We start from the raw sequence: 15,239 nt of genomic DNA, 5'->3' as shown, positions 1-15,239 counted from the left end.
TTCTAGGTCTACGGTGGCCCTGATTTCCTCTCTCCTAGACTAGCCCAGTTGTGTGTTTCAAGATCATCCCAGAACCCGCTGCGAGTCTCTACTACTGGCAATTCAGCCATTGTCCGTTTCAAGACAGATACAGCAGGAACAGGGAAAGGTTTTAATGCCTCCTGGCAAGAAAATCCAGGTGATGAGTACACTGATTAATACCAGGAGTAATTCAGGCAGTCTGAGAATCACGAATCAGCCATGCAAGCATTTAAAGTAGTCAAACAGCATAGGACTGAAAACTGAAGGAGAATTTGGGTGTTACTGGATTTCGTAATGCTAAGAGATGCTGAAAAACACACAGAGGAAAAAATTATCTAACTAGCTGAAATCTAGGCCTATTTATGTATTTCCTAGCAGTCTACATTGTTGGTGTTTCTTCTTTATGTAATTAATCAAGATATTCTTGTAATCATAAAAGAACTTTTGCATGCTAGCATTTCTCCCTGCCTACTCATCCTCCCAGAGTCCTTTATTAGCTGAATGATGCTTTTGGTTTTAAACTGTAAAGTGAAAAATATCTGGGAATGTGGCTTAACTTGGAGAACTCAGTGGACTCCAAAAATATTTGGAGTGATTAGTAAATATTTGAACTCTGTAAGGTTCATCCATCCCCCATGTGATTATTTGTTCAAAGCCCTACTGGTAGGCAGTAAAAGAAAGGACATGCTTAAAAGACCCAACCACATGTGTCTACATGGGAGTTCTTATGAAAAGGGCAATTTTCAGAATATAATTGCAATGAAAAGTGAGGAGAGGCAGATTTTAATTCTCTCGGTACCCCTTGATTAAGCACACTGATACATTAGGTTGTCAAGGTTTATAGGTTTCCATTCTCACAAGATGTATGAGAAAGGCATGAGATTTTTTTTTTTTACTAAAAGAAGTCTACAATAGTCCTTTGAATTAATCCCTTTCTGAGATCTGGTGGCTTATTTATTTCTACTTAGGTCCCCTGCAGATTTCTCATCCCTTTACAGCATCTTGCCTGTTGTCGTCCAACCCCCCTCTAGCCTGTAAAATACCCGGTCACCAGAATGCAGTAACAGTGTAGTTTTTATCCTTCCAGAAGGCTGTCCCCATATATTTCTCTCACCTTCCTCTGTCCCTTTACAACATATACAAGTCCATTTGTTTGTGTTAGTCCTATTGAAAGCCCTGGCACTTCCTGCACAGAATCCATCATTCCAGGCTATTTAGATATTCATGAGTACTGGAGCTGTTCTGGTCAGAAATATGTGAGGGTGGAGTCCTCATCTGCATGGGTAGGGAAGTAGAAATTTCAGGCTTGCAATTGTACTGTTCATGGCGAAAGTGGAGCTCCTTCCTGTCTTGATATTTTCAGAAATGGTTTTCTCATCCCTGCCCTCAGCTAGGCCTAGTCATTGCTTTCTCAGTATGCTAGGTCTGTGGCATTCATATGAACAGTGCTTTTGCTTGCTTTTGCAATATCTAGGATAGTGGAATATCGGCACTAATGCTTCAGCCTTTACAACATCTACCACTAGCCCGGGGCTAGAAACAAGCATTACTCACAAGAATTGTTGTTGCGTGTTCACCAATAATGGTAATGTTGTGCTTTCCTGATAGTAATTTCCACTGATTTTTGTGGCAGACAGGACACTTCAGCAGTTGGGGCACTCATCTTACAAAAGTTTAAGGTAGAAGATATAAGACGGAGTTTAAAAACAGAGGTGGAATCTCGCTAAGCATAAAAGAGCTTGTGACTAAAACTGATTATGTCTTTTTCAGGCTGTGGTGGTATTTTCCAAGCTACCAGCGGGGAAATCCATTCTCCGAACTACCCTCAACCTTATAATAGCAACACAGATTGTTCTTGGGTTATCCAAGTTGACTCCAGCCACAGAGTTCTTTTGAATTTCACGGATTTTGACATTCAAAATCACCCTTTGTGTGACTACGACAATGTTGCAGTAAGTAAGAATAGAAATTTCAAAAGTTTCCTTAATGGGTCTGGTGAAATGCTTGCAAAAGAGGAAGCTTACTGTGCAACCTAGGCTGCAGTTGGTTTCAGACTAGTAGTTGCATACTTGTATTTATTTGCTGATGAGCTGTCTTAAAATTACAGCTAAATAATTCTAATCTAGTTCCCTTTGCTTGACAGGTGAAGCAGGCTTCACAAATGCATTTCTGCATTCTTCCAGCTTACATCTGAAAAGATCTTTTCTTTAAAATAGTGCATGCTGCATCCTGGCACCATGTTTTTCCTTTTGGTGGTGTGAGTTGTAGTTAGTACTGCAGGAATAACCTATACCCAGATAGCTGTCATTATGACACCCTTTCCCATTTATAGTACGGTTTACCATGGCTTGCTCCAAGCCATAGGACAGGCTGCCCACATATACAATAGGTTGCCCACACTCTATTACAAACACAGGAGAGAGGAAGATCTGCGTCTGGAGGGAATTGTTGGTGGCTAGTTTTCTTTATGTATGCACTGTGTATTCAGGTGCTCCTCAGCTGTCTGTGTAATTCCTTCGTTAGAGCCACTGCTCTTTTCAAAGCTTCACATTGCTGTTGGCTTGTGAGCTTTTGTTGATGTCACAGAAATTCATGTTGCTGCTGTATCAGTGCACGACAACGAAGAAATCTCCACATCTCCACTTGGCCTTTCAGGAGCAGGGACATGAAATCCTGACCTTTGATGTCAGATTGCACTTCACTCAGCACAAAGGCATGTGTGATCAGTACCAGTGGATGAAGCATAGTGGCTGTAGCCCAAAATCCAACTTTCCTCTCCTTGATAAACTGTCATTCACAGGGAACTCAATTTGGCATGAACTGAGACTCTTTTGAAGACAGCATCAGTTTTAACAGCATTGCCTCATAAAGCTTTTCTGTACTGAACCAGAAAAAAGGAAATGTGTCCCCGTTTTGCTGAGCAGAACTGAAGATTTCGTTTGGCTGCAAAGAGTCTTTACAATGACTGTTCACTTTTTTTTTTTTTTTCCTGGTTCTGAAGCATAAGGAAAGATGGTTATGTCTTTTTATTTAAATTGTTTAACTGTATCAGGAGGATCATTAAAAGGGAAAATGTATTGGAAAAATTTCCAAGTCTTCTGTGATAATCACACAGGAGTAGAAAATCGGATCGCCTGACAGAAACATGGGCCATCTGAAATGGCAATACTGATAAAAATGCCGAAAAAATTAAGGGCTAAATTCTGAAAAGACCTGATATACATGTTTCTCTTTTAAACCTGATACCAATGGATGTATGTACCTACCTAAACACTTTGTAGACAGCTCCATGAGCTCCTTGCAGTTACAGGCACAACTGCCATTAGCTTTATAGGCTGGATATAGGCTCTGGGTTTTTAATCACTGAAAGGCATCTGTCCTTCAGCTGGCAGGGGAGATGGCTGTGGCAGAGCTCTTTGCATGAGCAAAGTTTACACACCATTGCAGTGCAGTGACACCCCTTTTCCTCTATTGCCCATATGAGTATTGTTTGCTTCTGCTTTTTTTGGGGGGGGGGGGGGGATGGGAGGGTGGGGCTGGAGGAGAAGGAATTTCCCCATCAGCCCCAGCTATACAAACACAACTGAAGCAGCAATGTGAGCAGGGAGGGAGATTTAAATTTAATGCTGGCATTAACCACTGCCCACCAAGTGGAGGGTGGTTTGAAAATGGATGAGGGAGAATGCCAATTTGAAGCCAAGAGATAACGAAGGGCTGTGAGGCTCTGTCTGGTGTATGAGGTAGAAAAGAGCTCTTCAATGCTAATGGAGGGAGACCAGCAGGGCAAGAAAGACGTGGATGGGGTTTCTTTCTCCACCTAGTATGGGAATAAGCTGAAAATCACTTGTTACCAACACCTGGATGTGATTTGTGTTCATCTCATTCCAAGGCTTGCTATATGCCTCACACAGTAATAGGAGAACAGAGTGAGGGGACAGAAAGTACCTGGAAATGTGTAAGTAGATGTCGTGACTGTGAATGATTTAGGAATTGCATTCCACAGTCTGTGTAAATGGAAAACATGGGCAGCTATGGAAGATGGTGGGTTGTTTTTCTCCCTCTAATATAGGAACAACTACCATGTATGAGTAATATAGTGGCCCCATCCTTTGCTATGTCTTAAATTTTTACTTATCTTTATGGATTTTATTTGCTCTGTGAGTTCTCTTGGGGCTCCCCTCCACCCCTGAGTGTACCGATGACCTTTTCCTTCATCCTTCCCCTTCTAGACCCAGTCATTTTTCCCTGTGTTATGACTCGGGTTTTTTTTAATACATATTTCTACTGCAAATTCCTTTCTATGGAGAATACATGAAAATGTAGTTTTTTCCTGTAATGTTTTCCACTGCACTTTTGTTATGTGAGAAAAATGGAGGGAGGGAAAATACTCATGTCTGCTGCTTCTTGGCTATGCTCCAACTGCAAAAAGCCCAGTGCGTTTTTCAGTTCTACTCAATAACTTCACATGTGAATCTGAGCACAGATCTAGGTTCCGCCAGATTCATTTCAAGCCTGTAGCGTAACCCCCGGTGTAACTGCTCTGAGCTCCCTCTAGAGTCAACGGGTGGAGTGCGCACAGATAGTCCAAGACACCAAAAAAACGCTTTCTTGTTCACTCAGCTGCCTAAATTTAGTTAATTCCTCAGTTTTTATGCCTCAGTTCTGTACCTTATCTGTTCTCGGAACAGATTAACATCTCTTTATCTGATAAATGAGGACGTACAGCCTTTACTTTCTCTGATCTCAAATGTAACTCAGCTGTATTCTGTGGATAGTGTAAGATCTTTGAGAAGACTTTGCTGTCACTGTCATCATACATAAGGAATACATTTTTAATTTCTCTGTGTGTACCAGCCCATTTCTATCTGGACAATGTGTGTTACAACGTTCAAATTTGTTTCTTTTAAGGAAAACAAAGGGAAAGAGTGAATGCACTAATTCCCGTATTTTTTGCCCATGTGTTAAACCAGTATTGTATCTGATGCTACAGCAGGAGTGCAGTCAGTAAGAGTTTCAAGTATCTGAAGACTTGAGGAGGATATGCCTTGAAAGGCAGTGCTTATAGCACAAGGCACTGAAAGGGGAGGGAGAAATAGTTTGTTCTTTTCAGTGGCTTTGATTAAGTAAATGTTATTTTTCTTTCCTGTTGCAGTATAAGAAGTAGTACACAGGAATGTAGAAATGTAAACCTCTGGGAGCTAGAGAGGAGGTATGACTTCATTTATTCCAGGTGCTAGCAGAGAGGACCTTCCAAGAGAGGACAGCTAGAAATATGTGGGGGTTTTATGGCTCAGAAGACAAAAAAATCTTCTTTTTGTCATGTGCATTTGCAAAATGCAGGGCACATTTGAACAAGAAGGCAGTGAACCACTCAGTTATGTTCATTGTGGAAAGGGAAGAGAAGAGCAAATTGCTGCTATGCAGAGTACAGACGAAAACTTGGCTTTTAAGTAAGCAGATGCATCATTTTCCTTTACTCATGCAGCCACAGTACTGCATTTCTCAGATGTTTTCAAACTAACTTTAAAAAGCTGCAGAGAGACACAACTCTTTCCTGAACTAGTTGTGTGAATATATTGGTTTCTGATCTAGATTCAAGACTGAAATCCTCCCTATAAAATAGTCTAAGCTAATAAGTAACAGGTGAGCAAAAATGATGCAGCCATACAATTTCCATGTGTTGCTGTTCCTGCTTAACTTGTAGCTGCCATAACTCCTAAGAGTTGCTGCTGTATCTCACTAATTCTTACGCTGAACTGTTGCTTGAATCAGGTTTTTAGCAAGCACAAAGCCTAGGAATACTTTCTGTTTCTGAAAGAAGAGAATACTTTCCTTCATGCAAGCTGCCCAGAAACAGCAAATACACTTAATGTAGAAAACATTCCTCTGACTTCATGCTCTTCTCCCAGTATTACCACAGAAAGACTTCTTTATTCCAGAAAGCTCTTGGAATGAAATTCCTACTTAGTCTCTTATATTACTCATCCTTAATATCTTCCCAAGTGAGAAAGCTCAGCTACTGGAGTATCAAAACAGTCCATGTGTCGATGGTCATATCCTCAGCTGTGCAGAGTAGCACAGATCCATCAAAACCAGCAGTTTACGTGAACTGTAGTCAGGCCCTCTCTTGATGCTCTGTCAATGCAATGCTTATTCTCAGTTCTAGCATTTAGATAAAATCCCCTCACTACTGTCTAGGGGAAGACAGTACCTTAATTCCTAAGAGGTATTTTGTTCGTCATTACTTTTTTTGACATTCTGTGGTTTGTGGCTTTTAACTCCACACAGTCTGATTTACATTCAGAATGCATGTGCAGAGGAAGGATAAACACTGGACACAATGTATTAAAGGGCTTATTGTGGCAGGATGCCAAGAGAGAAGAAAAGGTTGAATGAATGGATGGTTATTTTGTGTCTTTTTACCAGGTATTCATTTTTACAGACATTGCAGTATACTTAATACTCCATCACAAGGTCCCACATAGCTAGCTAGTGCTATAGTCCCAAGGACAAATGTTGAATTCATGAATATGGCATCGATATGTAGGGTATGTCAGCGGATTAAGCAGGAATTTTGTCTGTTTTTTCTCAATTTCAAGGTTTATTTGAGAGGTCACTTTTCTCTCAGCTACTGTTTTTTATATCATTTTTTCCACTAATGTGCTCAAAGGCCTTTGAATACTGGAGGCAGAAACATGGTGTTGTGTTATACAGTCTAGTCAGAAATCATTAATTCATCAGTGCTTCATTGCACAGACTTCCTGGAATTTGAGGCATTTTGAAGTAAAAGAAGACAATCTCAATAAGAAGTACATTTCTTCTAACCCAATGGCATTATTTTGCTCAAAGTGGGCATTTATACAGCTTTTAACATCCTAGCACCTGACTGTCTCCCAGTCTTTCTATCCGTATTTCTATCCATATTTTGCTCAGCTTTGCTATAGGAAGCTGAGTCACAAGTTATATTAAGTGACACGCTTATGGTAATGCAGGACATTAATGCTGAAACAGGAACTGAATTCAACTCTTGCTGCTGCCCAGTAGCCCAAAGGCTCTTCCTCTGTCTGGATCAAGCAACTGCTGATGACTCTAGTGCTCATTGCTTCTGAAACCAGGCACAATGGCTCTGAGACTGGCCCATGGCTCCAAACACAGCAGCAACAAATCACATCTGCCAGAGTACTAGGAAAGATTAGTAAGATACGCTGAGACTGTGGTCATTTTTCCATCTCTGTAGTTTCTCTTGTTATAATTTTGATGTCACTTAGGCTAGAAACTCATTGGTTTTAACTTCACTATCCTCTTCCTGATTGTGAAACAAAGAGGAAGGAAACCAAATTATCAGCTGTAAAGGAAAAAGAGAAGGCAGGCATTTGTGGTAAAATTAAAAGTGAAGTTTTGTAAAATCATCTTTGCTTTCTTCCTCCCTTTTTTTATTTTTAACACTTTATGTATCTGCATAATTCAGCACCTAAAACTATTCTAAAGCATACATATGTGGACTCTGATCCTCGATGCTAGGTGCATGTATCTAAAAACCATAATCCTAGTGTCTTCTCTTTTTTATACACAGTCATAGCTCCCACTGGTGCACTAGTTGCATGTTAGGGCCAATTTAGAAGCCTTTACCGAGGCAAGACGTAGAGTTTAACTGAATAAAAGGTACATGGGAACTCATGTTAGCCATTAACAGAAAACTCTAAATGTATGGAGAAGTCTAGATTGTTAAAAGAGAGTTGCTTCCATACCAGGTACACACGGAGGAAGTGGGTTACTTGTTGCATTTTTGTTATGAAGGCTACAGTAGCTTCAGCCTGAAACACATGCATTTTTTTGAAATGGCCACAGAATTAAGATAGGCAATGCAAAGTTTGTTTGCACTGGCCATACCAGGGCTGTACCAGGATCAAAATGTGTGAAACATAAGAGAGGGAATGAAATAAAAATCTTCTCAATACTCTTATTGAAACTAAATACTTAGTTTGATCTTTTCATAACAGATATTTGATGGCCCTGGCAGTGAAGCACCACTTCTTAGAAAACTCTGTGGAACACAGCATCCTCCTCCTATCACATCCTCCAAGAATCTGATGTACATCCGACTGCGCTCTGATACAACCATCCAGTACCGTGGCTTCAGTGCTCGCTTTACTGAAGGTAATTTCATCATTTACATTAATGCATATTTACCTAATTATCGTTTTGTTTGTATTAGACCCAATCTTTTAGCACAGCTGATAATGGGAACTGTTTCTGTACAGCTAACAGGACTGAATATTTTGAAATTATAGATTAAAGACTTTAAAATCTAAGGATCACCTTAATTTTTTTGATTGGACAAAAAAGTGTACTTTTTATAGCAAGGCATCTAGTCCTCCCTAGAGGGTTAGCTGCCCATAACTGTCCTGAGAAAAATGTGCAACTGGTCGTTTCCACGAACGAGTGACAAAATAACATTTTATATGTCTATCCATGTGCATGAATCTGAAAAGCTATAAAAGAATTCTGTGTGGCGCTATTGATGAAGTCCATGGATTCGGGCCTGCAAACCCTGCCAATCATCAGCTATCCAATTTGTGAAGGACTAATTGGTATTTTACATGGTTTCCTTTTTAATGAAAAATGACACCAACTGGGCAGAATATTTCGTGAAATTACATACTATTTGACAATTGGTGATTTTCTTTCATTTTTTCACAATAACTTTGGAAACAAATTCCCCCCAAGATATAGCCATTTAGTTTGTGCAAAGAAAAATCCCTTTCTCTCATTTTCTTCTTAGGATTTTTAGAAATGAGGCACGGCAGCACTCAGCACTGTTAGCCAAAGTTATGCAGTCAGCCAAGACCTTACACATGTGCAACATTTTACACAATTGCAGTTTCGTTCACGCAGCTCACAAGATCATGCCAATGCATTGAAGGTTCTGGAGGGTTTCTTATAATTTTTTAATTCCTAGTTGCCAACATAGGCAAGTGATCAGAGAAATGGGTGTATGATTGCACTACCCTGAAACCAAGTTCTTTTGGCCCCAAGATTGCTCTTCTGGGCTATGAGGAGCTGATGAAGATGAGTTCTGTTCCCAAGTCACTCTGCCTTCTCTCACATAGTCAGCTAGCTGCATCATGGCCTGTGGATCCAGGTCAAGGAAGTACACCTGGTGCTGGGAGCTAGTCCTTAAACCTCCTCTTCTGATAAATTACTGTTGTGAATTTTTTCCTCATTTGACATTAACGTAGCATGTTACATTTTATGCATTCATTTTCACTACAGAATCCAAGTTATGTGTTTTGTATATATAAATTTCTATGTGTGTATGTGTGTGCATATGTGTTTCATTCTAAAGCATGCGGAAGTTTCATAGAGTCAGATTCAGTTGGGGCAGCAATTTCCTCTCCCCTGTATCCTGCCAAATACCCAAACAATCAGAACTGCAGCTGGATTATTCAGGCTCAGGAACCGTGTAAGTAAAAACATCTTTTATGGTTAGCTGGGATGACTAACATCCTCATCTTCTTTTCTGTAATAACAATACAAAATTCCTCCTTTATTTCTCTAGGAAGTTCTGCATCCTGGTAGTTGGAGAGTGTGGCTCTCCTAATCTGCCCTAAGTTAGATTTCACTCTAAAAGATTTAGTGCATAGTGAAGAAAACAGTTTATAACTTTGTCATCTTAGCTAATTTACTGTGACCTAAGCGTTGCAATTATAAATGAGGTATTGAATACTATGTGAAGTTGGACTAATCTGTGAGAAAATCTAAGGGTTTAAATATAATTAAAGGACTTGTATTTAGCTGACCTTACTTTGGTCTGGATTTTTCAAGCTAGAGTTGTGTTAGATCAAATCTATGCTGTTAACTTAAAATTAAATTAATTAAATAATGAGAAGAGGTACAGAGGAATTTCAATTCCAGACACAAATGAAAAAATATAAATAAACTGGTCTTATGTGCATAGGTACACTCTCAGATGTTCCTGTCTAATTTTACACAGACTTATGATTGATCATAAAACATCAAATATTTTCCATCAGATAGTGGCATTACATTTAATACCCAGTATTACCTTTACGTTATATAATATTCCTAAAAAAACATTTACAATTTGGTAATAGTATCCCAGTAACATAATTTAAAAATTAATGGTTGTTTTTAATAGCAACTACTGAACTTCAGTTGTTCATCTGATATTTAGCCATTGCTGTCAAAATCATAGAATGTTCCACATTTACGAGTTTATTTTGGTAAGTTATAAAATGAAAACCAATTTGCCAAAGAAACCATAAAAACAAAAATCAGGAGATAAACAATATCGGTTTTTAGCATAGGTTCTTACACAAATACATGAAAAGGACATCATCAAAGCTCTTCCTCACCTACACAACATTTATTTTTGAAAATGATCTTTTCCTAGATACATAACTTTTATCTCCTGAATTACATCAGTATGGGAGACCAGAAAAATGCTGCATAAGAAATAGCCTGTGTATGTAGTGGCTTCCTCCACTTACCTCCAGGACCACCACATGTTACACCTTGCAGGTACAGGTGGCCCCGTCGTGCCACGCAGCGTTACAGGGCACACCCACGCACAACAGATCTAGCCAATGGCAACCACAGCAGAGTTCCTGCTCTGCTGTTACTGATAAGGTCAACAAGTCTCCTGCTCTTGCCCCACACTGTGTTTTTCCTTTTTGCTATGTATCCCGAGGACCTGAATTGATAGCTGTAATTGATTGACCAAACAGGACACAAGAGAGTGTCGAGCATGCAGACTAGGCAGCTGAGTGCCAGTCAGTGGCACCCTGCTGAACGCAGTGCCTGGGTCCATGTCTGTCATTTCAGCTTGTTCTAGCTAATTAAATGTAGCCCAGTGAGAAGCAAAATATTTGTGTCAAATTCAGGCTTGGTCAATGTAGGAGAGAACTTAGTTATCATCTAAATCATGAGATTCTTTCTGACTTGCTTGAACTGCTAGGAGCTCTAAGGCCAGGAGTGACTACTGTCACAGACTGGTGTTGAGGACAACCTCTCTTCTTCCAGTTGAGACTTCACCTTTGTTCGTATCGGACAAGCAAGAGCAATAGGAAGAGTCAAAAACACCCTGAGTCAGAAATCCTCTTTTTCAGGATGTAGCCTGCAGTTCAAGGGTGTGGAAAATCCAATTCTGTACAAATATAGCTGAGGGTAGTTAATGATCCTTTAACCAGTCCAATTGATGAATGTGGAAAGTTACAAAATGATGAAAGAACCAGTTATTTCTAAGCCTGGAGCAGGGCAGCATCAATTCACATTTTGTCTGGATCTATGGTATAGATCACAAAGGGACAGAAGGTCACGGATGTGTAGAAATAACTTTTGTTTCTGAATGTGTGTAAATTTTCCATGTTGTATTTGCTGACACTTTCAGTATATAATGAAGCTGTTCAGATATTAGGAAATTTAGATTCATGTGTACATGTTAAATCCTACTCTTCTAATGTCAATTGTACTAGAAAGTAGGGAAATACGAAGAGATGTACCAGGACCTTTACAGTAAGAATTAATGCACTTCCATCAAATTCACTCCACATAGCAGGGGATAAACTGATGTTATAGTTATACTGTAACATCAGTTATACTTCATGGGGACTGATTGACTTCAGGGGAGAAGAGAAAATATGAGACATTTGTTTACATGTTATCATTTCTCTGTGAAATGCCAAACTTCAAGTTTTTACTCTTTGCTGTTGCCAGTCAACCACGTCACACTCTCATTCACTGACTTTGATATTGAAAACAATAGACAAAACTGTACAACGGATTTTGTGGAGATTTTGGATGGGAATAACTACGAGGCTCCTCTTCAAGGTATTGTACCTTTCCCTTGGTTGTATCATATACAGAACTACACTCAAGGTAAGCAGGGGAAGGTTTTCTGTGAGTGTCCTCCTGCTTCATGGATTTTCTGTAATAAAGAAAGCTCCTTGGCCACTCTGGCCAGAGGAGACTGGGAATGGAGTCCTCTCAGGCTCTGACTGTATTCCTACTAACCTGCTATTTGAGATTGACTCCAGCTGCCTTATTCTTCCTCGTCAGCTAAACAATACTGGGAACCAAGCAATTCAGTTTAAACTGAATTCCATTAACCGTACAAAAATCTAGTGTAACCCACACTCATAAGCATAGTCCACACTAAGCAAAGGTGAAGAAAGCTGCAGATTTCTGGGAACAGAAAATGGATTTTCCTCAAGCCCAGGAAAGCCTGATTTTCTGCTTGTTCCTGAATTTTCTACAGCTTTCTCCTGATATCTCTGTCCAAAGCCATCACCTTCAAGTGGCAGTAGCAGCCTGGAGTAGCAAAATTCAGTGCTTGTACTGCCAGGAACCCGTGAGAGAGCCCTTGCCAAAGGCTGGGCCTGATTCCTCTCACATCCTCAGAGTTGCCTCAAATTCCTCTCTGAGAAATATGGAATATCTGTGCCTGATAATGCTCTCCCTTACTCTACTTTTCTATATGCTCCTTTGTCAGTAGTAGGGCTGCACTCAATTGAAATGGTTTATAACTAAAAGCAGAATTATTTTTTTGGTCTCCTACTCTTGGCTTTCACTTGGCAAGAGGACCAGGATACTAGCTGCTATCTTTCTTTTTGTGGTCAGATGCCTTTCTGCTGGATCATGAGTCATATTCCTAATCGCCATGTTACAATCCATTACAGGAACACTGGACTGTTATTTGTCATTTATGTGACAATATATATAATTGTTTTTCATTAGAAACCAATTGAGTGAAATGGAAACCAGAATCACAGAATGGTTTAGATTGGAAGGCACCTTAAAGACCACCTAGTTCCAACCCCCTGCCACGGGCAAGGACACCTTCCACTAGACCAGGTTGCTCCAAGCCCAATCCAACCTGGCCTTGAACACTGCCAGGGAGGGGCAGCCATAGCTTCTCTGGGCAACCTTTGCCAGTGCCTCACCACCCTCACAGTGAAGAACTTCTTCCTAATATCTCATCAAAATCTCCCCTCTTTCAGTTTGAAACTGTTACCCCTTGTCCTATCACTACACTCGCTGATCAAGAGTCCCTCCCCACCTTTCCTGTAGGCCCCTGCAAAGTACTGCAAGGTCTCTTTAGGGTCTCCCTGGAGCCTTCTCTTCTCCAGGCTGAACAACCCCAACTCTCTCAGCCTGTCCTTGCAGGGGAGGTGCTGCAGCCCCCTGAGCATCTTGGCGGCCGCTCGAGCAGGTCCGTGTCTTTCTTGAGCTGGGGGCCCCAGAGCTGGACACAGCACTGCAGGTGGGGTCTCACCAGAGCAGAGCAGAGGGGCAGAATCACCTCCATCAACCTGCTGGCCACGCTGCCTGTGATGCAGCCCAGGATGCGATTGGCTTTTTGGTCTGCGAGTGTGCATTGCTGGGTCATATTCAGCTTTTCATCAACAGCACCCCCAATTCTTCTCCACAGGGCTGCTCTCAATGCACTCATCACCCAGCCTGTGTCTGTGCTTGGGATTGCCCTGACCCAGGTGCAGGGCCTTGCTCTTGGCCTTGTTGAGCTCCATGATGTTTGCATGGGCCCACCTCTCCAGGCTGTTCAGCTCCCTCTGGATGGCCTCCCTTCCCTCCAACATGTTGACCACACCACACAGCTTGCTGTCCTTGGCAAAGTTGCTGAGGGTGCACTCAATCCCACTGTCCATGTCACCGACAAAGATGTTAAATAGCACCGGTCCCAATGCCAACACTTGAGGACTCGTCACTGGTCTACATTCAGACATTGAGCTGTTGACCGTGACTCTTTGACTGCAACTATTCAGCCAATTCCTGATCCACCGAGTGGCCCATCCATCAAATCCATGTCTTCCCAGTTTAGAGACAAAGATGTCATACGGGACAGTGTCAAATGCTCTGCTTGAATATGATTCATATTCCTAACCCCCATGTTACACTACTGTCAGATATATTTGATGGGAATTTTTCTTTTCCAATTAGGCTGAAATTTCTGTATAGAGTGAACACAAAGGAACTCAATGACAGAATAGCCAGTGACTAGGGTGTCTGGAGTGCAGGAGGTCCTTCCTGTGTTAAAAAAAACTTGCCACCAGAGTTGAGTTCTGTGCAAATGAAATGGAATATATCATTTTTATGTAGATTGAACTGACAGCTGTAATTGTAAGCAACAACATTACTCCTGGTTGCTGTCAGGCATTAACCTCAAATATTAAATTAGCAATAGTAATCATAGTGAACATTCCTTTTTTTTTCTCTCTGGCTTATTCTCTTTCAGGCCGTTACTGTGGCACTACTATACCACATCCTATCACTTCTTTTGGTAATGCTTTGGTGGTGAACTTCATCTCCAAGAACAACATTGCTGCCAGGGGCTTCCATGCCACCTATGGTGCATCATCATCATGTGAGTCCATCTGACAGATGTTGGTACCTTATGTCTCTGACTTTTAAGAAAAAGAACAGGTCCTGTATCTCTGTTTCCCTGACGTTCCATCTTTTAAAATTCCCTATTGCCCTTCCTTTTTTTTGGCCAAGGTCTCAGTAAGTATATCAACAAGCTAAAGGACAAGGAGACAAAGAGAAATGCTTTCTTGATTAGCAAATGCTCTGGCTCTGTCAATTATTTTTTTCTTTTTAATGTCATCCTTCTCAAGCCTCTGTCGTCTCCTTATCGTTGCAGCCTGTGGGGGTACTTTCCATATGGACAGAGGAGCTTTCAACAGCCCTGGCTATCCCGAGCCATATCCGCTCAACACTGAGTGTGTCTGGACAATTCTCAGCTCTCCTGGCAACCGGCTCCAGCTGTCCTTCATGTAAATGAATTGGCAGGGGTTATTATTCAGACCTTTAGCAGACCTGAAGGAAGGATGCTCTGTGTTTATTAGGAAATGTAATTACCAGATGATACAGCTGACACATGTTTTTAGAGTAACTTGGAAAGAGAACACAGCAGTGGTTAGTGGCAGCTTGCAATCAGTGTTCTCCAGTCTTAGTCATTGTTTATATTAAGGCATATACAGCATTATATAAATAGGTGGTTTATTGTTTGAGCAACATGGGATGCTGAAGAAGTGAGTTCTCATTCACTTATAAACAAGAAGAGGAAACACAGCATTGCTCCGCCTTTTCTTTACAAAGGAAGTATCTACTATTTCCTTACTACCAGATTCATTGTAGTGTCTATTATATAGCTGGGTAATATAAGGGCCCAGATACTCCAC

The 15,239-nt window shown here is 40.9% G+C and overlaps 1 protein-coding gene across 2 annotated transcripts in view; it reads left to right on the top strand.

Moving 5' to 3' along the window:
• CUBN (cubilin) overlaps positions 1 to 15,239 on the top strand; it is a 148,813-nt gene that overhangs the window by 72,240 nt on the left and 61,334 nt on the right. For both annotated transcript variants that reach the window (XM_086466409.1, XM_086466410.1), the window contains 7 exons: positions 7 to 178; positions 1,792 to 1,973; positions 8,022 to 8,178; positions 9,368 to 9,484; positions 11,758 to 11,871; positions 14,294 to 14,422; positions 14,699 to 14,831. In XM_086466409.1, coding sequence (XP_086322535.1) covers positions 7 to 178; positions 1,792 to 1,973; positions 8,022 to 8,178; positions 9,368 to 9,484; positions 11,758 to 11,871; positions 14,294 to 14,422; positions 14,699 to 14,831 — 1,004 coding nt within the window. The remainder of the gene's footprint in view (positions 1 to 6; positions 179 to 1,791; positions 1,974 to 8,021; positions 8,179 to 9,367; positions 9,485 to 11,757; positions 11,872 to 14,293; positions 14,423 to 14,698; positions 14,832 to 15,239) is intronic.

This window comes from Leptosomus discolor, chromosome 6 (assembly GCF_034619465.1).
Source record: "Leptosomus discolor isolate bLepDis1 chromosome 6, bLepDis1.hap2, whole genome shotgun sequence".
Taxonomy (NCBI): Eukaryota; Metazoa; Chordata; class Aves; order Leptosomiformes; family Leptosomidae; genus Leptosomus; species Leptosomus discolor.
The sequence above is the reverse complement of the archived record's forward strand: the minus strand, read 5'-3'. Positions and strand labels throughout refer to the sequence as shown.